At 41.5% G+C, this 25,747-nt stretch overlaps 8 protein-coding genes across 8 annotated transcripts; 3 read left to right on the top strand and 5 right to left on the bottom strand.

Annotated features, from left to right (window-relative positions):
* Positions 1-319: 319 nt before the first annotated feature.
* Positions 320-2,225, bottom strand: BCR41DRAFT_6943 (hypothetical protein). Its single transcript, XM_022030981.1, has one exon. It carries the CDS (start codon positions 2,135-2,137, stop codon positions 557-559), a length of 1,581 nt encoding a protein of 526 aa, XP_021886538.1. The 5' UTR covers positions 2,138-2,225; the 3' UTR covers positions 320-556.
* A 2,990-nt stretch (positions 2,226-5,215) lies between these two features.
* Positions 5,216-7,184, bottom strand: BCR41DRAFT_344199 (hypothetical protein; the record flags this gene model as incomplete). The annotated part of the gene is given in 3 exon segments (XM_022022454.1): positions 5,216-6,858; positions 6,872-7,082; positions 7,104-7,184. The coding sequence occupies 1 exon segment, from the start codon at positions 6,854-6,856 to the stop codon at positions 5,216-5,218; it is 1,641 nt and encodes a 546-aa protein (XP_021886537.1). The 5' UTR covers positions 6,857-6,858; positions 6,872-7,082; positions 7,104-7,184.
* A 1,373-nt stretch (positions 7,185-8,557) lies between these two features.
* Positions 8,558-10,424, top strand: BCR41DRAFT_344197 (hypothetical protein; the record flags this gene model as incomplete). The annotated part of the gene is made up of 4 exons (XM_022022453.1): positions 8,558-8,825; positions 8,963-9,121; positions 9,244-9,648; positions 9,748-10,424. Coding segments are annotated over 4 exons (1,469 nt in total), but the record flags the coding sequence as incomplete, so codon positions are not given.
* Positions 10,425-10,647: 223 nt separating this feature from the next.
* BCR41DRAFT_366564 (major facilitator superfamily domain-containing protein) lies at positions 10,648-13,201 on the bottom strand (the record flags this gene model as incomplete). Its single annotated transcript, XM_022026230.1, has 4 exons — positions 10,648-11,496; positions 11,631-12,048; positions 12,187-12,487; positions 12,577-13,201. 4 exons carry the CDS (start codon positions 13,199-13,201, stop codon positions 10,648-10,650), a joined length of 2,193 nt encoding a protein of 730 aa, XP_021886535.1.
* A 3,293-nt stretch (positions 13,202-16,494) lies between these two features.
* On the top strand, positions 16,495-18,893 carry BCR41DRAFT_376264 (LETM1-like protein-domain-containing protein; the record flags this gene model as incomplete). The annotated part of the gene is made up of 4 exons (XM_022027033.1): positions 16,495-16,719; positions 16,837-17,319; positions 17,487-18,356; positions 18,471-18,893. The coding sequence occupies 4 exons, from the start codon at positions 16,495-16,497 to the stop codon at positions 18,891-18,893; spliced, it is 2,001 nt and encodes a 666-aa protein (XP_021886534.1).
* Positions 18,894-20,013: 1,120 nt separating this feature from the next.
* On the top strand, positions 20,014-21,394 carry BCR41DRAFT_417968 (hypothetical protein). Its single transcript, XM_022029564.1, has 2 exons — positions 20,014-20,362; positions 20,604-21,394. Exons 1-2 carry the CDS (start codon positions 20,170-20,172, stop codon positions 21,365-21,367), a joined length of 957 nt encoding a protein of 318 aa, XP_021886533.1. The 5' UTR covers positions 20,014-20,169; the 3' UTR covers positions 21,368-21,394.
* A 624-nt stretch (positions 21,395-22,018) lies between these two features.
* BCR41DRAFT_391280 (hypothetical protein) lies at positions 22,019-24,450 on the bottom strand (the record flags this gene model as incomplete). Its single annotated transcript, XM_022028339.1, has 4 exons — positions 22,019-22,168; positions 22,245-22,627; positions 23,031-23,271; positions 24,073-24,450. The coding sequence occupies 4 exons, from the start codon at positions 24,448-24,450 to the stop codon at positions 22,019-22,021; spliced, it is 1,152 nt and encodes a 383-aa protein (XP_021886532.1).
* Positions 24,451-24,510: 60 nt separating this feature from the next.
* Positions 24,511-25,698, bottom strand: BCR41DRAFT_344193 (hypothetical protein). Its single transcript, XM_022022452.1, has 3 exons — positions 25,140-25,698; positions 24,907-25,066; positions 24,511-24,818 (listed from the first exon to the last, which is right to left on the bottom strand). The coding sequence occupies exons 1-3, from the start codon at positions 25,274-25,276 to the stop codon at positions 24,594-24,596; spliced, it is 522 nt and encodes a 173-aa protein (XP_021886531.1). The 5' UTR covers positions 25,277-25,698; the 3' UTR covers positions 24,511-24,593.
* Between the last annotated feature and the right edge of the window lie 49 nt (positions 25,699-25,747).

Below are 25,747 nucleotides of genomic sequence, written 5' to 3'. Positions count from 1 at the left end.
GCACTGTCAGAAGTCAAATCAAAATTCCTTAAATTCCTTTCTTTCCGTTTTTCCTCATACAGTTACATTCCAAAGCACCAGGCTCTTTAACAAAGATGTAGTCGTTCATGGATTAGGTAAGGTCTTCATGTATGCTGCATATGAGTTGTTTCCCCTAATTATTAAACAAAAAAAAAAAAAAAAAAAAAAAAAATCATTCATTACTTTTTTTCAGGCGCATCAATCGTCCTCTCTCACAGAAATGAATTGAGATGTACACTTGGCTAAACATTCATTATTTGGATAAGAGTGAATATAAATACATGTAGATGAGGCGTTCCTGAGCTAAATAACCACAATCGAAGCATTGTGTACAAAGAAGTATATACTTGATATGTAAAAGCCTCCTGATATTCATTACTTATGAAGCTATGTATATCCTAGTTGTTTTAGTTTCTAATGCTTCTTTATGACGATGACTGCCCTTATCACTATCATCACCATCCTATCGAGCAAATGTGCATTGGAAGGCAGACACCATCCACGAATAGATGTTGCATCTCTTTGCTTCCTCAGTTTATCTGCTAATCTTTATATTGTGCCGCTTACGTAAGTTATACACCAACTCGCCATTCCAGTACTCGATTCTTGGCCAATTGTTCACAATCCATGTCACTTCCTCGAAATCAATTTCCTGGCGATCATCATTGTTGAACGATAGTTCACGCAGCCTCTTCAGGTTAGCTAGCTCATCTAGACCAGTTCTTAGTCTCAAATCCAGCGTCCGCGTTCTACTATTGCTTGAGTACCACTCTGTTAGTTTAAGAAACCGTAGTTGAGTCAATTTTCCAAGTTGCTTAAAGACACTACGTGTTTTCTCTATGCCATCGGGAGTCTCTTGATCAATGTCTACCTCCAGATAAACAGTCAATTCGGTCAATCCAGTGCTCACCCATTCTGCTCCATTGGCAATCTCCGTCATGGTGATTTTAGGTCCCACAAACTTCTTCAGGCGTGGACAATTGGATAAAATAGCTTGAGCAATCCCATCCACATCGGTACCGCGCACATTGAACACCAATCTTTCAACAGTCTCACAAAGCTTCTGCGGCCTTGTCTTCCATACCATTTGTCCATTATCAAAAGTCTCTTGCTTCTCAGATAGTAATACCTGCAGAGAGAGCTGACCGAGCTCACAGCGAGGGATGTCTAACCGTTTTAACCCAGGCATCCGTCTGAGGAATCTCGCCGTGCTCTCGTCTTTTAACTGCGCGTTAATCAAAATCAGCTCTGACAAGTTATCCTGAGTCCAGGGATGCTGAAGGAATGCTTCCTTGTAGAAACTATCGCTGCTTTGCACATATCGGGATTCCAGTACACGCAATCCTGAACATCTTCTGAGCAAGGCCCCAAAGTAATATGCTGATCTGTACGAGTCATGGCTGAATATTCGGATGTTCTTAAGACTTAGTGTGTGAATATTCGAGAGATTATAATCACTGTCCTCATTACTAAGGAAGCTGGCAGGTAGCCGGTTTAAGGATAGTCCATTCAAGTACAAGTACTTAATTTTCTTGCACACTTGGAGGAATACATCGATTTCGTCGTCTATATCTACGGAAGATACTTCTAGATGCTCGAGGTTGGTACATCCCAGCAATGTCTCCCAGAGTTCACGCGATGTTTCAGCATCGTACAAGCAAAGTTTGGTGATGGTAGAGCTGTGGTTCTTGAGGAGGGGTTTCAAATCGTCATTCGGCTCGTGCCCCCATCCTTCGAATGCGATGAACTGGAGGCGATCACATCCCTGCAATGACCAATACTCGTATGGAATGTCAAAACATTTCATTAGGTCTGCAAAATTATCACTTCGAAATGTTATCGCTTCAATGTATTTCTTGTGTTTCTGTAGTGTTTCGCCAGTAGGATATACGGAATCAGGTACGACGACACGGATGTCTTTCCATATACGCCTGATAAGGGTGCTATGAAAAGTCTTGGAGACGCGGATGCAGTTCAGGAGGTCATTTCGCTCGAGAAAGTCACCAAGAAGCAAGATGATTTCTGGGAGTTCCAAAGGATTCACTTTTAGATTGTTCATGTTGTAAAGATTGTAGAGAGAAGATGTTGTTGATGAACCTGTTCCCACAGTTGGCATTCATTTGTTTTTGTTTTTGTTGTACACGTCGCACACTCTTTGATCACAGCCAAGGTTTTGACATTGTTCCTTGTCCACTCTTTGGTGAATGTCCTTTCTTCGTCCAAAAGTCCCATCAATACACTGTCAAACTGCGCGAGAGTGTAGGAATCTCGAAGTGTACAACCTGCCTCACGTCTAACTTGCTGATTGGACAACATGAGTGTAAAGACTAGACCCTCTTACATGCTGAGCAAGGACAGCTGCTTGGAATAGGTCATGTGAGACGGCGAAAGACAAACGAAGGGTGTATGTAGAAATATAGAAAGTGAAGCTTCCTGTCGATGTGATAAATATAAACATCACTAACGGACAGATTAAAAAACATTGTTTTGTCGTTGCGTTTGCTACACGTTATACCTATAATACACAGACTAAAAGCTTTGGCAGAGTAATTTTCAGAGTTTGATAGTTTGTGCAAGCAGAGTCATCAAATAGCCGATCTGTCCACTCGGCCAATCTCCTCTGTCCTCTCACCAACTGGGCTTCCTCATTATTCAGAGGATCCTCAACACTTGGCTCCAACGGCAACGATGGAACCTAGGAACTGCATGATGAGTTTTCGCTTTCCAAATGAAGGAGATTGTCGAAAAGAAATATGGCTCAACGGAACGACGAAGCCTCGATTGCCGCTTGCCACTCCGAAGGGGGAGAACTTTGTGAAAGGAGGTTATCGTGTGTCTTCTGGAAACAGGCCACGCATGTGGTGCCAAACCATGTCCATTTGAAAGAATTGATCTCTGTCAGAGCCATAGCCCTCTCGTCATTGGCAAGAGAGTAATGTGGTGTTCGTGGCACCCTTCCATGGACTTAATAATGCGGCCTTTCTCTTGGTCTCCCAATAGCAATCTCTTTCTGCCTGCCGTACTTGGACTCCGTGTTCTTGACAACCAGAATAGTTCTGATTTTGTTCTTATGCATCTTCATCCGAGGACTATGTCTTGATAGGTGTTAAATGTATGGGGTGCTAACAAGCTCCTTTGTGAAGACGTAGACTAGTTGCAGAGCTGGACTAATGCTGGGTTTCGCTCCTGACGCAGCTAGGCTGCTGTGGCAAGGGGGCCATCGTCTCACTACCAACAATATTTTAGACATTATAAAAGGTCGAGATCATTTTGGGCACTCAAGCCGAATGCAGCAGGGCTGGCGATATTGAATGAGAACGGCTGCGGTAGTAAAGACTATATAACGACAACGAAGACAACAAGCCTTTTGTTGGTGTTCTGACTCTACCGAAGGATGCTCTTTGAGATAGCGGATGAGACGGCCGGATCAAGCAGACGGAGGTGCAAAAGTCATTAGAGCAACTCAAGCTGATTAGTAGCGTCCATGTTAGAGAACAACGCGCCTTATCTAAAGCGGCCGCAGAAGCACAAGCATCAGAGGCATCCAGCAGCCACCATTTCCATAAGTCTGGCCAAGATATATAATCAACCATGGCTGAATTATGTCAGGAACATATGAGTAACGAGAATGAATGAAATTACGATCCAATCGTTGAATGAAAAAGGTAAAAATCTTAACTGTAGTAAAGACCCATATGAAATGACTACTAATCGGAATAATGACAACGGAAACTCAAGCTAACGGAGGCAATGATGATGACGATGAAGAAAAAGGTGCTTTCCCTCGTAGACGAGGACGGTGAAGAAGAAACCGCAGCAGAGCATATCCCGCAACCAACAGTCGAGGGTCCTGATGATGGGGGCGATGAGTACGAGATCGACGAATGCCTGGCAGATGAGGAAACGCTAGAGTGCAGCGAGAGGCAGATCCGTCGACTGCGTATCGCCAGCATTAGTTTTTCATCCGTTCGCCACCAAGAAGGAGTACCGCGATTTGACCCCATGTCGCCTTACTTGCGCCAATACTTGACATCGTTTAGCCGCCTCTTGCATCTATCAGATTTTACAGACCCCAACGACAACTTCCTCACAAGCCGCTGTGGGCTCTTCCTGTAGCCTGCAGCCCCGTTAAATGCACTATACAAGGCTCTGGGAACAACCGCAGCCAACCGATTCAGCATCATTAAATACTTGGGCAAAATGTTCACCAGTGCAAGTAAGATCAACTACTTATAGAACAAAGAAGTAACCAAACCATTTCCAAACGAGTATGGCTTTTATATTCTGCACAGCCATCTGATTGTCAATTTAGATTGATTATATTGATCGCTTTACACTTGATAAGGGATACCGACACGGTGTCAGTGGATGGTAGGAGACAGCAATCACTCCGGAACCCTATATTTGTGTAAGGAGTATCCATGGTTCGTATGCGAAGCACTGAAGGTGGCTACATTTCTGCAATGACCCATATTCCTTTGGGATTCGGTTCTATGAGGATTGAGCTCCTTCAAAGTATTTATTGTTACTCTGCAGTGCATCTCTAGTAGTATATTGATATATGGATTCGTCAGAGGCTGTTATGATCCTAAGAGCGATTCTTCTCCATCGGAACCTGATGAGTACACTATGATAAGTTTTTGAAACGGTGGTATTTACAAAGTCATTTCGATTGAGGAAGCCACCAACGAGTGGGATGGTTTCTAATTTGTCACCTTTTATTTCTATCACCAGTCTCATCCAATTGACTGTCATTTTCTCCTTTTGCAGAATTTGCTCTCATGCTGTATAGAGTGTTTGGTATGCCTTAATAAAACCGATGACATTTCTTTATTCATATCTTCCACAGCTGGATGAAGCTCTAGTAGGGTTCGTGACGAAATAAAAGGGTTGATATGATACTTATGTGCAACAGTAACGCGTTACTCTATGTCCAATATATAAAAGCATTATAGACTTGGACAAGCACAAGGTACAGGTAAACTTAATGATGATGATCCTGCACTTAAGACCCTCGACTGAGATATTGTGCAGAAATATCTTCACGAGGTGCAAAAGCAGATCAAGTTATTCTTTTAGTTGAGAACCTATATGCATTTTACAGTGTATATGACTATTGCCTCTACTACATGTCCAAGGTTCCTTCCTTCCATACCAGGCTATGAATAGGCAATGCACTCACTCCTTTACTTCCTCAGTCTTTTTGCCCAATATATATATTGTGCGGCGCAAGTAAATCACATATCAACTTGCCATTCCAGTACTTGATTCTTGGCCAATTGTCCACGATCCATGTTGCTTCCTCAAGATATATTTCTTGGCGATGACGGTCGTTGAACGTTAGCCCATGCAGCCACTTCAGGTTGGCTAGCTCATCTAGACCAGTTCTTAGTCTCAAATCCAGCGCCCGCGTTTCGCTATCATTTGAGTCCCGCTTTGTTAACTTAAGAGACCGTAGTTGAGTCAATTTCCCAAGTTGCTTAAAGACACTACGTGTCTTCTCCATGCCCTCAGTAGTCTCTTGATCAATGTCTACCTCCAGATAAACAGTCAATTCGGTCAGTCCAGTGCACACCCATTCTGCTCCATTGGCAATCTCTGTCATGGTGATTTTAGGTCCCACAAACTTCTTCAGGAGTGGACAAATGGATAAAATAGCTTGAGCAATCCCATCCACATCGTCACCGCGCACATTGAACACCAATCTTTCAACAGTCTCACAAAGCTTCTGCGGCCTTGTCTTCCATACCATTTGTCCATTATCAAAAGCCTCTTGCTTCTCAGATAGTAATTCCTGCAGAGACAGCTGACCGAGTTCACAATAAGGGATGTCTAGCCGTTTTAATCCAGACATCCGTCTGAGGAATCTCGCCGTGTTCTCGTCTTTTAACTGCGCGTCAAGCAAAATCAGCTCTGACAAGTTATCCTGAGTCCAGGGATGCTGAAGGAATGCTTCCTTGTAGAAACTTTCGCCGTCTCCCTCATTTCGGGATTCAAATGATTCGTAGATATCAAGAAGTTCCAGTACACGCAATCCTGGACATCTTCTGACCAACGTCCCAAGGCAATATGCTAATGTGTACGGGTGCTGCCTTAATATTCGGATGTCCCCAAGACTTAGTGTGTGCATATTCGAGAGATTATAATCACTGTCCTCAACACTAAGGAAGCTGACAGGTAGCCGGCCTAAGGATCCTCCATTCAAGTGCAAGTACTTAATTTTCTTGCACACTTGGAGGAATACATCGATTTCGTCGTCTATATCTTCGTAAGATACTTCTAGATGCTCGAGGTTGGTACATCCCAGCAATGTCTCCCAGAGTTCACGCGATGTTTCAGCATCGTCCAAGCAAAGTCTGGTGATGGTAGAGTTGTGGTTCTTGAGAAGGAGGTTCAAATGTCTATTCGGCTCGTAATACCTCCATCCTTCGAATGCGATGAACTGGAGGCGATCACATCCCTGCAATGACCAATACTCGTCTGGAATGTCAACACTTTGCATAAATCTAATACTCTCGTATGGTTGATCATCACTTCGAAATCTTATCGCTTCAATGTATTTCTTGTGTTTCTGTAGTGTTTCGCCAATAGGATATTTCCTTTTAGATTCGTAATGGTATTCGTCGACAAGGATGTTTTTCCATATACGCCTGATGAAGGTGCTATGAAAGCTCTTGGAGACGCGGATGCAGTTCAGGAGGTCATTTCGCTCGAGAAAGTCACCAAGAAGCAAGATGATTTCTGGGAGCTCGAAAGGATTCAATTTTGGATTGTTCATGTTGTAAAGATTGTAGAGAGAGGATCTTGTTGATGAACCTGTTCCCACAGCTGGCATTCATTTTTTTTTTTTTTTTTTTTTTTTGTTTTTGTTGTACACGTCGCACACTCTTTGATCACAGCCAAGGTTTTGACATTGCTCCTTGTCCACTCTTTGGTGAATGTTCTTTCTTCATCCAAAAGTCCCATCAATATACTGTCGACTGTCGAACTGTGCGAGAGTGTAGGAATCTCGAAGTGTATAACCTGCCTCACGTCTAACTTGCTGATTGAACGACATGAGTGTAAAGACCCTCTACATGCTGAGCAAGGATAGGTGCTTGGGATAGGTCGTGTGAGACAGCGAAAGACAAACGAAGGGTGAATGTAGAAATATAGAAAGTGAAGCATTCTGTTGATGTGATAAATGGATTGCATGTTCCAACCCGGAATCAATACGCTAAAAGACTTAACATTGGAAATTAGTGGCAATAACGCGCCATACTCATTAATGCGATAAAATCTATGATGTGAGGTTTTAGAACGGACTGATGTCATCTTATAGATCTTATAGATAGATACGTAGTTATCTGGTACAGGTGCCTCTACCAGAAAATGAGTTAATACCCCATGGGTGTGGTATGTGGACCCATATCTTATTCTCGCCGACCTTCGTATTCACATGTCTACAAAATATTTTCAGTAGTAAACGTTTTGTAATACAAATGATGGTGTCCTTGTCACAATGTCACTAGGGCCCTACTATCATGAGCCTTCATTCAAGACCCAATCTGTTTCTTACTACTTCATCTTGCCCCGATTCTCTAGAGCCGTGGCCGGTTCTAGTAGGAAATAGGTAAAAAAGGAATGAAGAACTCTCTGAAGAAGCGCAAGAGACTACCAAGCAACACAAAAAGACGTGGATTTTTGTAGATAATGGCAAAACAAGTCATTTGAGGGCAATTTCCTGTTGAATCTGATTCAAAATGATGTGTCAATTTAATCCCCACAAGTCAATCCCCACAAAGACGAAATGTAGACTACAGAATGAACAGTCACAATGATTAAAGAATAAAGATCTCTCCGAGTCGATTTTTTTTTTTTTCTTAAACTGCTGTGGGTGGCTGAATAGCGTTTGCTTGGAAACAATACGGCTGTGACAAAGAAATTTGATCCAGCAATAAATCATCTGCAAGCGGGTAAAGTCCGCGCAAGTGTAAAGTTCCCTTAGTGGGGGCGCCAGTCAGTTCATTTTGCTGGCGAGATTTTTGGCTACCAGCAATAATTCTCTGTTCTTTCGGGATCAGATTGAAAGCGGCCTCTGACACACAGCTTCTATAAGTCCAATACGCTGTAGGTTCGCCTTTATGGGCGAGCTGAAACTCAATGCGGATTATTGGCCTACCACAGCAGCCCCCCCCCTCCTTCTTTTTTTTCGTTAACTGAAACATTATGCACTCTAGTCTATACTGTGCATTCTTGATTGGGCAGGGACCACGCGTCAATACTTTAGTTCTTTACTTGTTGGGCTAATTTCACGAGGAAAAAAAAAGGGTTGTGAGTAAAAAAAGAGGCTGGAGGAAATGGAGATTTTTTCTTTCTTTCTTTCTTTCTCTTTCTCCATCTCTCCGTCACCTTTGTACATACATTTGTAAATAGCAACCATCACGAAAGAAAAAAAAGAAAGAAAGAGATAATGCTCGCACCACATAGTTGGATTCTTGAAGCCTTCGCCTTCATCCCAGGACGTATCTCCAAAATCCGGGATTGGGATCCTACCGACATGTTTAACAATCTTCTTTGGGCCTTTATATCCAACCTGCATGAGTTTCAGCAGCGTTTCCAATTATCTGATGCCCACATTATGTCCTTGGGCGTATTAGTCCTTGTTCTGCCAATGATCTTGCTGTTCCTCATCTTTAGTGTAATAAAAGGTGTAGGAACACAAACTGGAACTGGAACTGGAACAACAGCGAGAGCCATCCCCTCGGGCAACAGCAACAACATTAACGCATCGAAAGCAGCTTCAAAAGATGCTCCAGAAACCAGTAAGTCTTCTTCAATTAATTAAGCTTCTGTTTCTTAAAAAAGCTTGCAGATGTGTTCAAAATCACGCTGCAATAATAGAAAGATTTATATATTTATAAATCCTGGCGTGTCTTTTGGAACGCTTTTTTGATTAAAGGTATTGATCATCGGGATCAAGTAGAAGCTACGTCCATCTCCACGTCTACATTGAAATTTGATGGAAATAGCAGCGAGAAACGTTCTTGGGGTACAATGCTTGGATCCACGGGTTTTTATGGAGGAGAAATATTGAACTACAAGCGCATTGATATCTATGGTAAATTATAATATGTCACAAATTCTTTCCTCTACATCAGTTCACACTCACGCATACACAATTCAGGCAAAAGCCTCTTAATTTTCTAATCGTTTTGCTTTTTTGTTTTTTTCTTTGGACAGCTGCGCTGAAGGAAGCCGAAAATGATATGCCAAAGACAAAGAAAGAGACGTACAGGGAGGACATCTCGTGGGGCTCTAGACTTGGAGCAATGGGATTTATGGGTGCAGAGTCATCATTGGATTTTGTGGCCCATGAGCATTTAGCAGACAAAGATCTTGGTAAACTCTTGACTGCTCCTTCAGCTACTACTTCCACTACTGCTACTGCTGAGGCGACTCAAACAAAGAAACGTATCAAGTTGGACCTTGACGAAACCGATTCCTGGCCTGCTATGTTGAACTCGATTGGGTTTATCAGCAAGGTCGATCGCTTGAATTTGAAACCTTACGAGAACCTTCTTTATAATGACTTGAACCACTTTATCCGTGACTGCAGCTTTAATCCTCCACGCAGATCAAGCAAAGGTAATGAAAAAAAAAAAAAAAAAAAAAAAAGAGAGAGAGATATCAACTTCTTTTCCTTGTCGTATTAACTCGTTTTTTTTTCTTTTTTTTTTTATGTAGCTTATCATGGCATCATCGCCACTAAGGTTGAAGACTTGACTGTAAATGAAGATGACCTGGTTCAACAGGCTATGCTAGAGGCTGTTGAAGGCGACCCTAGGGCTGTTTCCTCTTACAAGCCCAAGGCAGTCTCCAGAAAGTCATCTGTCAATGAAAAAGACTTATCTGTCTCTTGCGACATTTCTGAACACCATCCTTCTAAGCCTAACAGAACAGCTGAGGAAAGAGAAGAAAGAGAAGGGGAAAGCGAGGGATTAAAGGAATTCAGCACAGCGCCCTCAAGCGAGAGTCATAATCATACTAATCGTGACAACGAAGTTGATACTGCTCACGAGCAAGAGAACCTGACACAAAAACACGGTGCCATTAAGACAGTTGGCAACGATAAGGGCCATCGCTCTCATCATGACCATCATTTGGTTATTCACCCGCATGATACAGTACAAATGGTGAATAGCAATAACATTGATCAACACAACCAGCATAAGCAAGCTAAAAAGGAGAACCCAATGTTGCTGACTGGAATTGTAACGACCACTACGTTTGGAGGGGAGCAACAGGAGCAAGAGCCACAAGAGTATACACTGGATGAAAATGGCAATAAGGTCGCGGTGGATTTGCGCCGAGATTCTGGATTTGATTCAACTTGTTGATAAATGGAAAAATAATAATAGCAACAGTAATAACAATAGCAACTTTTTTTATTTTAATTCTGCTGGGAAAGTAACATTTGTGGAATGCAATGTCATATTCATATATCTTAATAGATTGGATAAAGAAGATACATGGGGAAGAAGGAAACAAAAAGGGTATCAAATGGAAAGAGAAGACTGTGCAAATGGATGGAAGGAAAGAGTAGATTGATGAATTTTTTTTTTTTTTTTTTTTTTTTTTTTTTTTTTAAATGTTCATATTATTTCGGAATTGTTTCTGTCGGATCATGAACGAAAGCACGACGCAGATACCAGCCCAGGCAGCACAGGTGTACCATACAAACTCGGGCATAATACCAACTGTCAATGCATAGACCCAAGAAATCACAATAGGAGAAAAGATAATTGCGATTGAATCAATAATCTGGAAAGCACCCAAAACTGCTCCAAATTGAGAAGGCTCTACCATATAGGTGAGTAAGGACTTGAGCGACGGATTGGAGATTGTACAGATGGAATGCAACGCAGTCGCAAGGTAAAATACCCAGCCCTCAGTTGCAAGACCATATCCCACATAAGTGATCGAATTGATTGCAAATCCAAGGCGGACCATCCAAGTATCAAACTTCATGTCACTGAATGTCTGTTCTCTACTCCTAGGGGCATCTTCTGCAGCCTCAGTTTTTGCCTCAGGGGATAATGATGAATCTTCACCATCTAATGAAGGAGTTGTAAGAGTTGTGACCGAGTCGAGAGATGTTTGACGTTGTCTATGCTTGAAATCTTCAGGCTCACTTGGATATTGTACACTTGCTGAAATAGTAGGATCATTGGTAAGCATTGCTACCTGATAAATGCTTAAATCTGCACTATCGAGGACTTGTTGTTGGGGAGAAGAAGCTGCAGAAGAAAATGTTGGTGCGTTTGTGGTCAAGGTAGGTTGCTTTCCATGACGACGAGCATCCATGGCAGCCTTGGCTTGAACCTTCCTCTGTTTCTTCTCATAGGATTTTTTATGAAAATGGGCCAAGACTGGGATCAAAACGATCATTGTAAGCAGGCGAGCAAGGTTACTGAGCGAGAACATGATTCCATCCTAAAATGAAAGTTTATACAGTTTTTTTTTTTTTTTTTTTTTTTTTTTGATTGTTTGTTTCGATGAATATCCCATTCTTGTAATTCTCATTCGAAAAGTATGAACATTTTTTTTTTTTTTTTTTTTTTTTTTACCTCGTATTCAGTCCAGTTAAAGAGACGATTGGTATACAGAATGATGATTGAGAGCGTTCCACGGTAGGCCAACATCCCCAAGAAAGAGATGACAGCCAAGAGGATGAGATTAGTGTTACGCCCGTTCGGCTTGAAGAACCTGAGGGAGTGAATAAGATGTGAGTACCAAGGGATATGTTCTTGAGAGGAAGTAGAAAGATCTTCATCCGAGTTGGAGTCGTTCTTATTCTCCTCTTTTTCCTTTTCCTTCTTGAAGGTCTCGTAAAGTTGCTGTACTTTCTCCGATTGGCATATTGGAAGGGATTCTGGGACGAAGAGGATTGTGAGCAAGAGACAGAGCGCGTTCGAAGCCACATCCATGTACACGAGTGTTAAGATTGTGCCAGAAGCTCTGACAATTGTTCCGCCAAGGAAGGGTCTAAAAAAATAAAAAAAGTGATATTAATAACATTAAAATGGTAGTTGACTTGTCTGATGATTATCAACTTTTTTTTTTTTGTAGTAGCTGTTGCTACTACTAACAAAAAAAAAAAAAAAAAAAAAAAAAAGACATTACCCAATAGCAAGCCCGAGATAGAGGCTGGCGTGAACCCAAGTAAATGCCAGGCTTCGTTTAGCAGGGTCAGTGCAGTCGGCAGTGTATGCCAGAGTCATGGTAAGACCCAGGCTAATAGTTCCCAGAAGGCCATTGAGGATGCTTGACGCAACCATGAGTGGTAGGCCGATCTGATCCCAGTACATACTCATGGCAATAATCGCGGCAAGGGTCAGTAACGTGTTCAAAAAGCAGACTATCATGACAATTCGTCGACCATGCCTGTCACTCAAAGATGAGTAGTAGCCTACGGAAATTGTGCCTAAAAAAAAAAAACAGTTGAGATTTATTAATTAGGAATAAAAACATAAAATAAAGATTTAAGAACTAAACATTAAAATTAAAACTTACTCGCAATACCAGTGAGCATCTCGATAATGGCAATGATTTTTGCGGTGAACGCTTGAATTTCTGGAGCCTTGCACTCTTCAGATGGTCTCATTGCGATCATCACATTTCTGCTCAATGAATTCAAGCCTAGAAGACCTGTACTAATCATGTTGCTAGTAGTAGTAGTAGTGGTGGTGGTGGTGCTTGCCATGCTTGGAGTCTGTGCCAAGTAACTGAACAAATCCTTACTGGGCACAGTCGCAATCGTAATTGTAGTCGCCGTCACATTGGAGGAATGACGGTTAATGTATTCTCGACAGAGCAGTGCTGCCTGGAACTGTCCTAGAGAGGAATTCAACATACCCAGGGTAAGCCATGAGAGTCCAAAGATTGGAAGAAGCCAAAAGACTGATGGCCGTTTATACCAAGGTAAGTGCCCCTTGAGGGTTTTGACGTAGAACGTTGTGGGATCAACCTCTTTAGTTTTGATCTTGTTATGATTGGTGTTGATGTTCTTGCTATCGTTGCTGCTATTGCCACTACTGTTGGCAAGTAAAGGGGTGTTCTCGTCATGCAACTCGGTGATGGTCAGATCAGAAGGATGATGGGGCAATGTTTCCCTCTTGGATCCATTGGATGACACCATGGCTTAAAGATGTAGTCTATCAGTTAGTGATGTACGCGCCTGATTTATTGATGTTGATCAGCAAAGGGTAGATAGGTAGAGGATCAAAAGAATGTTGAAAAGGATAGAAAGTATTCTGAATCGCAACCGAATACGTTTTGCTTTAAGTTTCAAGAAAAAAAAAGATGATGATGATGAAGAAGAAGAAGAAGAAGAAGAAGATAGAGGGAAGGTAGGGAAAGAAGTTCAGGCGAAAGATGAAGATGGGGTATTGTTTTTTGCTTGGGAATAGACAATGTAGTTTTGGGATATGAGAAAGTGAATGGGGCAAGTGCAATTTTATCCCTCTTATGCAGATCCTGTTAATTGAGAAGGTTACAACTTATTTGGGGTGATTGTGTGGACAAAATGAAAAAGTTGTGAAACAGTCGCGATGTATAAAAGAAGGACTAGTGTACATACAGGCAGAAGTAGCAGATGCAAAGGATAGGGGGTGAGGGGAGGATGGAAACGGGAAAAAAAAAAGGGAAGAAAGAGAGAGAGAGAGAGAAAGAGAGAGTTCCAATCGTTCAAGTATGCAGATCTGTTGTTTGTAAAGAGTAGATTTTCATCTTGAGGGAAGGGATTGGCCCATTCCATCAGTAGGGGTTCAACCTATTAATCATATCAATTTGGACTTCAGCCCTTGAAATGGCAACGAAAAATAAAAATCTTTACAAGCCCATTGGATCCACCAAATAACGCGCTCTCTTTTTTTTTTTTTTTTTTTCTCTTTTACCCCTGTTCTTGTTCTCTTGAATTCATATAAATGATCATAGTCTAAAAAAATAAAATAAGGAAAAAATTGATGGGTAGTTTAAATTAAAAGGAACTAAAAGATAGAATGACAACCCTGTAAGAAGTAACATTGCTCATCTTCTCATCAAGACCTATTAGAAATAAAAAATAAAATAAAAAAAATACTTCGTGACCCAAAGTGAACAGGTGCTTTGGATTTCTAATAGCAATACAAAAATAGAATACAAACTTTCTCATGCTCTATTTTATATATATATATTTTTGTTGGTTGTGTTCCTTTCCTTTAGATGAACTTTCTGTCAACAAAGTGTGGTGCAACATTCTGATGTTCTCTTGTACTCTCTTCTTTGTGTACATGTTACCTCAAGAAAGAAGGAAAAAGGTTCAAGAGAGAGATTGATCTATAATCTTGTTACTCTTTTTTTTTATTCATCATGATGGTGGACAAGAATTGATAAAAAGTCTTCTCTTAATATTTGAACGTCGCCTCCCCTGTTCTGTCTGTCTGAAAGAAAAACTAAAGAAACCACATTACACACATTACATGTACAATACAAACAACAAGCAAGTTGACATGGTTTCCTAAAAAGGCGCACAAAATGAAGGGTTTTCAGCTTTTTTTTTTTTTTTTTTTTTTTTTTTTGCTCACGCCTTTTTTCTACCGCACATCGCTTTCGAAGCAACGATGCAACTATTCAACGATGCAACGATGCAACGATACGATGGACTGTTTATTTATTCTATTCACTCATTTAATGGTAATGATTGATGATAGATGATTGCATAATTAGCTAAGGTAGTCTAGGGACAAATGGAAAAAGCTAATGCTCCGAAAGAATTCGTTTTTTTTTTTTTTTTTTTTTTTTTCGAAGCGCGTGGGCCGGTTGGTGTACTTTGTCTGGCCTGGTCGGGAATCAAGACAGAAAATGGAATATGAATATTAAAACAATGCAATGTCTGACATGGACATAGGCGCGATCAACGGTATATTTTAAAAAAAGGCATGAATCGCATGTTCCTGGGTCTCGTCTCATATCTCGTCCAACATTTCTAACATACCGAAATTCGATGATTCCATTATCGATTGGCCGTTCCCATATCTTTCAAGACCCTGTGCACTATTGGCGCGCATGCCATGCTATGCACTGCCCTCTCTTTCCCTCTCTCTTTTCTGTCTTTGATGCTTTAGATTAAGATTTGGAATCCCGATCTTTTGGGTAAATTCTAGCGATCAGAGAATGTTCATTGAGTTATTGTTCTTTTTTCATCTTCTGATGATCTTTATTAAACGTGTTAACTAAAAATACCTCATGTCATGTCCCGGTTCACGAGGGAAGAAAAAGAAAAAGAAAAAGTCGTAGCCTGCATAGGCTTTGCTTTCAAGATGTTTTTTGTAGTTAAGAAACAGGTTGCCTCTTAAACTAGTAACAGACAGAATATTCATAGAAGGAAGCATATAAACAGGAGGATTAGCCTTAGCATGCTTGAAACGGCTGTCATCATTGTTCTTTTCTGCTGCTTTGTATCTGTCGGCAACGTTTTTATCTATGAGCGTACTTTACTCCATTTTACTTTCAGCCCCATATCCATAATCTTTCTATTGTTCTAATACTCTATCTCCCCAACACCATAAGAAAGAAAGAATAAAAGAATGAAAGCTTTGAGTCGCTTGGTGAGGAAATAAGAGGGCACACGTGTACTTGAGAAATCAGTTATTAACGGAGACAATTATGAAAAATGAATTATTTTAATCAGTTACAACAACAAACACCTTATAAAAATCGATGGTCACATTTTCGCGTTAGGGACACGTCAAAGCGCACGAATTGCCTTTTTAGATACTTCAATTATCAGATTCATAGTCCCTGTTCAAACTGTATTGCTCCGGTTTATTTTTTTTTTTTTTCCCTCCTTCTCATTTTCCATTCGTTCTCCTCTTTTTTTAGTCCATCCATTCTTTTGTTGTCCTTGCTGATCCTCTTGTAAAAAAAAACTATGTATCATATTCTTAGACCTACACTCAGGGCCGGATCTGCATCCAACAGGGACCATGCAGGTATGAGCCGATCTAATTCTTTATTCCAAAATAAACTTTTCAACTGATCCGGATCACATGCGTCATAAAAATGCATTATACATTAATGTAGAAATGAATGACATGGGTAGCAACATCAGATTTTAAAAGCAAAAAAAAACCTACTCTTTACCTTTTTCTTCGCACATGACTCTGTTTAGTAAATGGCCCCCATGTTCATGCTTTGCGCATGAGTATAACGACGCCCTATTATCGTACAGTTCATGTTCAAGCTGTAAATGTCCGACGTACTATCAACGGTCAAGGATCTACCACGACTTCTTTTTCTTCGACGTTGAAACAACGCCACCATCATGGCTTCCATTCTTCACCTTTCCCCCGAATCCCCTCCTCTCTTCGTCTCCTCCGCTCTGCTGAGCAGCCACACCCAGTCCTCAAATCAACTATCGAAAAGGAGACTCTTGTTTCTCGCTCTGCAGAGATGGCAAAGGCAAAGGCCGCCAAGGAGGCAATTGAGGCTGCCAGTGGCATTGCAGGAGAAGGCGCGGTTGTCCAGCCAAAGAAATCGCTTTGGGAAAGATTCAAGAATGAGATGGTTCATTATTGGCACGGTACAAAGTTGCTTGGTAAGGAGATCAAGATCTCCACCAAGTTGGCTGGACGGCTATTGCGTGGAAACAAACTGACTCGGCGTGAACAAAGACAGGCAAGTGCAAGTGCTGAGGAGATTTTAATGAAAAAAAGAAAAGAAAGAAAGAAAGAAAGAAAGTCAAAAGAATCAAGCACCAAACTTATCCTTCACGAAAAAATTGACCTTTCATAGCTGCGACGCACGACTGGAGACTTGCTTCGACTGCTCCCCTTCTCCGTCTTCTTGATTGTGCCATTCATGGAACTCCTGCTACCTGTAGCGCTTAAACTGTTCCCCAACATGCTTCCCTCGACCTTTGAAGACAAGTATGCAGAGGAAGAAAAGAAGAGGAAGCTGCTCAAGATGCGCTTAGAGATGGCAAAATTCTTACAAGAAACTATTGAGGAATCAGGCATCCCTGGATCGTCGCGTGCTGAAGCTGTCAAGGAGTTTGGTGACTTCTTTAGAAAGGTCCGCACGACGGGTGAACAGGCTTCGACAGATGAGTTGATCAGAGTCGCCAAGTTGTTCCATGATGAATTAACACTCGATAATCTGTCCAGACCTCAACTGGTCTCCATGTGCCGCTACATGAACCTCAACGCCTTCGGAACCGACAACTTTTTGAGATATCAAATCCGAAACAAGATGAACTCAATTAAGCAGGATGATAAGGTAGAGAGTTCAATGACACAGCAAAAGAGAATATATGCTTCGTCCTGAATGTTTCCTTCCTTTGATTATTTATTATTTCTTTAGCGTGTCATGGATGCAAAGCGTGTGTACTCGGTTGTGAAACCCTAACGAAGTTTTTTCCTCCTTTCTTTTTAATTCACCTCTAGTTGATTATGGCTGAGGGCGTAGATTCGTTGACAACTCGTGAGCTTCAGGCAGCTTGTCAGTCGCGTGGAATCCGTACAGGGGGCGTCTCGACAGCTCGTCTTCGCAGTGAATTAGAACAATGGCTCGAGCTCAATCTGAAATACGCTATTCCTTCTTCTCTTTTGATCCTGTCACGCGCCTTTGCTTTCTCTGATTTCAAAGAATCAGCCACGCCAGTGGAGGCGCTTCAAGCAACGCTCTCATCGCTTCCAGACAGCCTATTGACAGAAACAGAGCTGCATGTGTCTGAGCTAGAGGGCGCTGCTACTCCTCAACAAAAGCTTGAAGTCCTGGAGCAACAGGAAGAATTGATTGCAGATGAATTGGCACAAGAAGAGAAGGAAGAAAAGGCCCGTAAAGCTCGCAAGGAGGAGGCAAGGATCAAGAAGGAGGCTGAAGAAAGAGAGAAGCAGAAGACGCAGGAAAAACAAATAATGCAGGAGAAGCAGGAAGTACCTGTGGTTTCTGCTTCTTCAGGTATCCCTGTCTTTGACAAAACAACACCCGCTGCCGCTGCCGCTGGTGCCCCTGCTACCTTTGCTGGCGCATCAGAGCTTTTGACTGATGCTCAGGTGGCTGCTCAGGTTGCCAAGGATACAAGAGCTACTGCTGCAACCACAGAGCTATTGGAGGCTGCTAAATCTATTGATGCAGCTCCCGCAGCCGCAGCTCCACCCAAGCCTGAGGAAGATGAAGACACTGCTCGCATGACAGAGGAACAATTGCTCGAATTGCGCGAAGCTTTGTGTATTATGTCATCTCGCTCTGCAGTATTGGAAGAGCGTGAAGAGCTCGAGGACCTGAAGGAAGATCGTATGGAATATAAAGAGGTATGGCTTTGGCTGCGATATAAAAAAAAACACTCTTTTTCTTTGGATACAAACATTATTTGTTATTCATATGCTTATATCTGTTATTTTCTTTTATTTTAATTTTGTGCGTAGGATATTGAGGAGCTTGCACAGGTACAGCGTAAGGAACACAATGTGTCGAAACGATTGGGCAGCCGCCTGGAGAAGATGATTGCTAAGCTGGATCAGGAATTGCAGGCATATGATGCGGAGGGCAACAAACTACAAGCATTCCAGGCTAATGAGCGTGGTGAGCTGACGGTGAAGGATATTGAGTCTGCACTCAAAGTTATCAAGCACGCGCCCGACGAGGAAAAGATTAAGCAGATTGTCAAGAAGTTAGATGTTGATGGCGACGGCCTCGTCCTCCTAAGTCACATTGTAGAATTAGCAGATCTTGTGGAGCAAGAGGAAGGTACAGGAGTGCTTGTAGAGGGCAAGAAGATCCATGGCAAAGTGATTGAAGAGGCTAAAGAGAAGAAGTTGAAGAAGGAAGATGTCATCAAGGACGACTAAAAAAAAAAAAAAAAAGACTACAGGACCATTGGGAAAGAAGCAACTTGTCGGACAACGTTATTTGTCATTTATACACCTCATCCTCCTCTTTTTCACATCGTACTACAACTAGTTTTTCTATTACTATTATTACTACTACCATTTGCAATTTTGATCTTTTCTATCCAATAACATATCTGCTATTCTTCATGTCTTGTTTTCCTCAATCACCATCGCCTTGTAGACTGTTTTTTACTTTATATTACACTCCTGATATGAAAATCCACCAGAATATGAGATGAACTCAAAAAATGAGCATGTTTTTCCGTACGTGCTGGAAGGAAAGCAGGTGCACACACTACCTGTAAGAACCAGTATTAAATTCACAGATGGCCGACCTACCATATTCATACACAATGACGGGGGACTATATTAAGAGAGGATGCCAATGGTAATTGAATTTGAAAAGCGTCCAATTAATCGCTTTGGATTTATTACAATTTATTTAACAATTTTCAAGCATATTCTAGGCTTTATAGCAGAGTGACTTGGCTATAGCGTCTTCAACACAGCTTTTATATTTGAAAAAGAGGATAACCCTGCGAAGGTGTGAAGAAGACAAGTAGCTATCTTTATCGATCTAAGTAGCAGTGCATGCCCATATATTTTAATGAGTTATGTCGTGGTCAGCTCGTGTATAAGTCGAGTAGAGGCTCCCGCATATATTGCAAAATTAGATCTCTGATGTGGTACAGAATCGAATGAAAGGGGATTACAAGAGTCGAATAGATGGGAAGAAAAGCGTATTTCTCAACCTTCAGTTTTTATTCGACACCAGTACAGCCCAGATATTCTTTATTCGACAAATACATGGGCAACCACCTCATTCTTCATCTCTCATCGAATAGACCCTGACTAGGATTCTGGGCCGGCCACTTGACTATCGTAAGAAGAATGAAGGGAACGATATCCGTTTCTGTTTAGGCGCATCTTCCCCTTAATATAACCGTATTTCTCTTGCGCCCACCAGCCATTGGGTCTAGCCTTTTTGAATTTGATAAATTGCATCAACAGACGAGTCTGAAGAGAAAAAAAGAAAATGGTATTTGAGAGCCTCATGTCTCATATGAACATGAGAATTGCAGAACTAAAGACACGTTTCCATTCTTTCCTTTTCATTCTTTTATTCACTTATTAGCCTTTTTTCTTTCACTCCATTCTCTTCCAACTAATTATACATTCACATTATACATTCACATTCAACATCTATCTCCATCCCTTCACATATTCATACGTCATGACCAAGACTATTTTGTTGACTGTTGCTGTCGCCATGGCACTGGTTGCCTCGGCTTCGACTTTGTCTGCTACTGCAGCCCCAGTCGCCGCTCCTGTTAGTGCCTCTGCTGGTGCTGCTGTCCTCGACAATGCCAAGGCAGAAGGAGAGTTTTTCGACTACTCTCGCTACCAATCCCCTCCAATTTGGCAAGGTAATCATATACATCCTTGTCTTTGTCTTTGTATTTGACATTGTCTTGAATGACACTGAAACAATGATTAGACAAAGTCTCATCTCTTTGCTTATGCATGCAAAAGATTGCTTCCTTTCTCTTATGCATATGAATGCCCTCTATTCTATCTTTATTCTCTCGTAATATGTACTCTTCCCTTCTTGCAAATCCTTATGGCTCATTTTTTTTTTTATCTTTATTTTATGAACTTCAATTATAGGAAGCATCATCAATGACTTTGAAGAAAGAGATATCCCTATCAACTATCGCATTGGAGGTGCCCGTGGCGGAGATGCCAGTAGCCGCCGTCGTCGCAGTTTGCCTAAGCGGGCTGTAATCTACGGTGAGGATCCTAAGCTGTTACTGAAGTCTGACTTTGGACAAGATTTGCACCTGGGTGCACAGCTTGATACAAAGATCCCAACTACTATTGACTTTGGAAAGCCTGCTACTCTTCAGAAGAGAGCCGATGGAGATTATGAAGATGAACAGCAGGATGAGGGCGAGGAAGGCGAAGACGCTGACGGCGACCTTACTTTCGATTTCGAGCAACCCGAAGAAGACCAAAATTATGATGATAATGATTTCTTCAATATCAGCTCTGCTTCGGACGAGGCTGACGGGGACGACAATGTTGAAATCAATGGCAATACAAATGAGACTGAAAACGAAGGAGAGGAAGAAGACGAGTATGCAGACGAGGACGGAGAAGAGGAGGAAGAGGAGGAAGAGGAGGAGGATAACTATAGTTTTAGCTATAGCCTGGAGGACGAGGATGAAGAGCGCCGATTGGATAATGAAGCTGGTTTGCAGGATTGGATTGAAGAAATGAAATCGGAGGAATATTTGGATATGGTTGGTCACCCAGATGGTACCCAAAAGCAGCAGCAGGAACAGCAAGAAGTAGAAGATGGTTCATCTTATGACGAAGATGAACATTCTCCTTCGGAGGAGGAGATCTTTGCTGCCTCTTGGAATAATTAAGATGATCTTTTTTCTTTTCCCTTTTTTCCTTTCCCTATCATGATGGACTAATTCTTCAATACAAGCTACACCTACCCCAGGAACTACACATGAGCTATGATACATTACACGTGCCTCGCACACAATAAAATAAATAAAATGATATGAAAAGAAAAGAAAAGAAAAGAAAAAGAAAAAGAAAAAGAAAAAGAAAAAAGAAAATAGTATTTAAAATATAAGCTCGGCAATGTTCTTATTTTCTACAGTAGGCTGTATATTAAGAGTCTATCTCGCTACTTCCATCATCTATTCGCAAGTGGATAATGGTGCGACATAAAGAAGAGTGCGTACATGTATACTCGCCTGAAAGAAAGTGGTCAAAAACATAAAATTTTGAAATGATCATGAAGAGAAGCACTCTCTTCAATTCTTTTTCTCGCCATTTTTCCTCAGGAAGTACTGCCGAAAAGCCTCAGTAGTTACCCGCAATGACCTCATTAACAAAAACGTAAACTTCCATTTTGGTTGATGAAGTCTTTATGTATGCCACATATGAGCTGTTTGCCAGAGGTTCAAAAAAAAAAAAAAAAATAAAAAAAAAAATAAAAAACTTCCTTTCAGGTAACTGTACGCCCTTCTCATCATTATCCGACTTTGAGTACGCGCAATCAGTCAAGCTTCTGAACTGGGCCAGTTGTTTACAGTCCATGTCGCATCCTCGAGTCCAGTTTGTTGGTACTCATCATCGCTGAACCATAACATACACAGGCTCTTCAGGTTAGTTAATTCATCGAAATCTGCTCTTAGCTTCAAGTCCAGCATCTGTTTTCCATAAGCATTTGCACGCGACTTTGATAGCCGAATGCAACGTGCCCAGTTGTCTCAATGCAATGCGCACCTTTGCCATACCCTCCACAGTCTCCTGATCAACGTCGGCCTTAAAATAGACATTCAGGTCAGTCAGCCTAGTGCTAGCCCATTCTGCTCCATTGACAATCTCTGTCACTGTTATCGTAGGTCCTGTCAGCCGCTCCAGCTTTGGACAATTCGATAAAATCGCTTGAACAATGCCATCTACACTGCCAAATGTACTGAACTCCAATACTTTGATCGTCTCGCAGAGCCTCCGAAGCCTTGTCTTTCGTATCATGTGCCCATTATCCGCTACCTCTTGCTTGTCCGCTAGTAATTCTTGCAGAGAGAGTTGACTAAAGTCACAAACTGGGGTATATAGCCGCCTTAGTTCTGTCATCTGTCTGAGAAGTGCGGCCATATCCTCGTCTTTTATGTACATGTAAGAGATATAGGCTTGCTAATGTCCAGGAAAGTTGAAGAAATGCCGCCCTGTAGAAATTCTCGTGGGATGGTTGACTCATCGCAAGGTACTCACTGCTGTCGACATATCTCAACCCACACAGTCCTGGACATCTCTTAACTAATATGCCAAGACAATATGAGGATGTATAGGGGTGTGGAGGGTTGATTATCCTGACATCTTTCATATTTAGTGTGCGAATGTTTGGGAAAAAGTATTCGTTGGCCTCATTACTCAGGAAGTCGACAGATAGCTGGCTTATGGACACAATAGACAAGCTCAAATGCTTGACATTCTTGCAGATTTGAAGGAATATATTAACTTTATCCATATTTACGTGCCAAAGTTTCAAGCGATTGAGGTGAGTACATCCCAATAGCGCCTTCCAGAGCTCATACGAGGCCAGCGTGCTGCTTAAGGGAAATGTGGTGATGATCGAGCTGTGAGCCTTGATGAGGTTCAAAAAGTGAATCGGTTCGGGCAATGATTTCCCTTGATAATCAATCAAATCGAGGTGATTACATCCCTGCAATGATCCATACTCTTCTGGAAATCCGCTTTCAAACCTGAGATCTTCAATATGCTCCTTGTGCTTCTGCAATGCTATGTTCTTTGTCCAAGATAAAATGTCTTCATCTATGTCTTTCCTCATCTTCGAAGCGACAACCGTCATACCCTTTTTAGTTTCGCTTCAACTTGAACAAGTCTATCTATCCTTAGTGCTTGGGAGGAAGAGGGGAAAAGAAAAGAAAGAGGGAGAGACGATCAAGTGAATGATTCTATGGTCGATTAAGGTTGCTAGAAACCATCAACGAGCAAAGAGATATGACGGGAGTGATACTGGCTTTCCAGGAGCTGCTCCGTACTATCATCAACGCTCAAAGTGTGAACCACGCTGTGCCTTTATCATAGCCAATGATATGGCTTAGTTGAGAAGACATTTGAGCGTCGTCTTTGTTTGACCCTTTTTTCTTTTACAATGAGGGTTCGCAGTACATCTTAAGATACGAGAACATCATTCAGAGCCCTATCCACTGTTATTGCCCACGGCCGCTGATACTAATCACTCTTGCCTCACAGCCCTTGATCACCTTCAAAATGGATTGTACACGCCAGTTATAAAGCTGATGCCTAAAGCGACTCTACACGCACAAGGGCTAACAAATCCCGAAAACAACGTTAATAATCGCCATATATGGCCGCCCTCTCACTTTTGTTGTCAAATTAGACCAAGTGTAATAGAATCGCCTTTATTATTATCCTAATTCTTTAAGATCTAAGGGAATTCTTTGAAACCCGCTATTGAGCGCAAAACGATCCTCTTAAATGACATAAACTAAAGCAAAGCACTCTTAGCATGGGGCGTAATGATGGAAGGGAAATGTTCCTTCGCCTTTTTCGCTTTCACTACCTTAGCTGGTAATAAGTCCAGCTGGCTATGGAATAATGTGGCCGTCTTCACAACACAACCTATGTCCTGGGCAAGAGCATCGAGCGTTTCTAGTGAATCGGGCACTCTCCACGTGCCTACTTGGACCATAATGTACATTGTGCCCAGAGGGAACTGAATATACATTGTGGCTTTGCGTCCAGTGATGTGTACCAAGGTCGTAATTATAGACATATCATAAATATCGTCCACTTGATCTATCGAGTTCTTTCCATACACACCTAGACGTACTAAATCTCCAGCCTCCTTTGTTGTGTCCTTGTTCAATACTCCAGAAACTTCTCCAAAAAACAGTTCAATATTTCTAATTGTTCTCGATGTAATATCAGGTGCCCACATGTCTTTGTTTCGAGCTCAAGGATTCTTCGGTGGTATATGCTTGTCTTGGAGGAGTTATTTGTGCTAGCAAAATTTATAATGTATTGGGTATGAGTCTGGAAGAATAAAAGCAGCTAATAAGTGATGAGGATTCCCTACACGTACTATGCAAGCCTTGCTTCGTCTGGTTTGTGATAGAACTTGCGCAACAACGGCATCACAAATGATGCTATTCCATCAGCCTCACTGTAGGAGTTTTTTTGAACCCTTTCGAATTCAGACACAGCTTGTATGAGATATCGCTTTAATGGCAGAAGTTTCTTGGTCACAGCTACATTCTCAAGGCGTCCCAGTGTGACTTCTCTCTTCCAATCATCATCAACCAAACCCTAAAAGTATCATGATAATACATAATAAATAAAGCATTTGAGCCGCATGTTTCGACATAGAGCCTCCTTCGCAACAATGATGACATACATCTAACCAATCCCTAATGAGTTTGCGTTCATCGGCGACATCATTTGTGGGTACACGTTGTTTGAAGGCATCCCTCATTAGATCGAAAAATCCCTCCCCGAAGCATTCGAGCTGAAGCGGAGATGGGCTATCCCTTATCAATAGTGTCGCATTTAAGGCCCTAGGGAAGAGAGATGAACCATTAAATTAGGCCTGTGTACTACGGACTTGATAATAATCTGAAATGAACTTACAAAGCATCTTCTGGATATTTGGCCTTGAAGCTCGATTCACAGCATCTCCTGTAGTAATTGCCAAACGCAATACCAATTTCAAGGCCTCCTTCACTAGCCACAAATTCCCAAGAATATGAGCCAAGGATGGATCCCATGGGTCGCGATATACTCTCAAGTAGCTGCTCCACAGGATCGTGCTCCGAGATCAGAGACTCATTTGATTTTTCACTAGTCAATAACGGAAGCGATGAAAGTTCTATCAAGTATTTAGGTCAGCTCATTTGTAACTCAATATTTACAATTGTATAATCTACACTGGCAGCCTCTTATCTGAACTGCTAGTATCACCACTACCATCTGTTGGCTTTCTTCTCTTTAAGTAACTCAAGCCTGCTTAATAAATGTATAGGTAATTTTTTGGTATTTCGTCATTCATTTTAAATTATCGCGGTGTTGACTATTATAAATAGCAACATACCTGTGGGTCCGGCATATTCATTGCTTTCAGTAAAAACATCACTGTCTCTTTTTGTCCTGTTAAAAGCCGTTGCTATAGCACCCAATATTTCAAAGTAATATAAAATGGGCTGATTAAAAAATCGGTAATGAATCGTATGTATTTAATA

The sequence above is a fragment of the Lobosporangium transversale genome (genome assembly GCF_002105155.1).
Source record: "Lobosporangium transversale strain NRRL 3116 chromosome Unknown BCR41scaffold_1, whole genome shotgun sequence".
In the NCBI taxonomy this organism is placed as follows: domain Eukaryota; kingdom Fungi; phylum Mortierellomycota; class Mortierellomycetes; order Mortierellales; family Mortierellaceae; genus Lobosporangium; species Lobosporangium transversale.
This window is presented reverse-complemented; position numbering and strand designations above follow the sequence as displayed.

Bases quoted from the DNA above. Each gene is read 5' to 3' on its own strand.
- BCR41DRAFT_344193 (XM_022022452.1), bottom strand. From the start codon at position 25,276: ATGGGATCCATCCTTGGCTCATATTCTTGGGAATTTGTGGCTAGTGAA. The intron at 25,067-25,139 runs GTAAGTTCATTT...TCTCTTCCCTAG, and splicing joins AAATATCCAGAAGATGCTTT to GGCCTTAAATGCGACACTAT. The intron at 24,819-24,906 runs GTATGTCATCAT...TGATACTTTTAG, and splicing joins TCATTAGGGATTGGTTAGAT to GGTTTGGTTGATGATGATTG.
- BCR41DRAFT_417968 (XM_022029564.1), top strand. From the start codon at position 20,170: ATGACCAAGACTATTTTGTTGACTGTTGCTGTCGCCATGGCACTGGTT. The intron at 20,363-20,603 runs GTAATCATATAC...CTTCAATTATAG, and splicing joins ATCCCCTCCAATTTGGCAAG to GAAGCATCATCAATGACTTT.
- BCR41DRAFT_6943 (XM_022030981.1), bottom strand. From the start codon at position 2,137: ATGCCAACTGTGGGAACAGGTTCATCAACAACATCTTCTCTCTACAAT.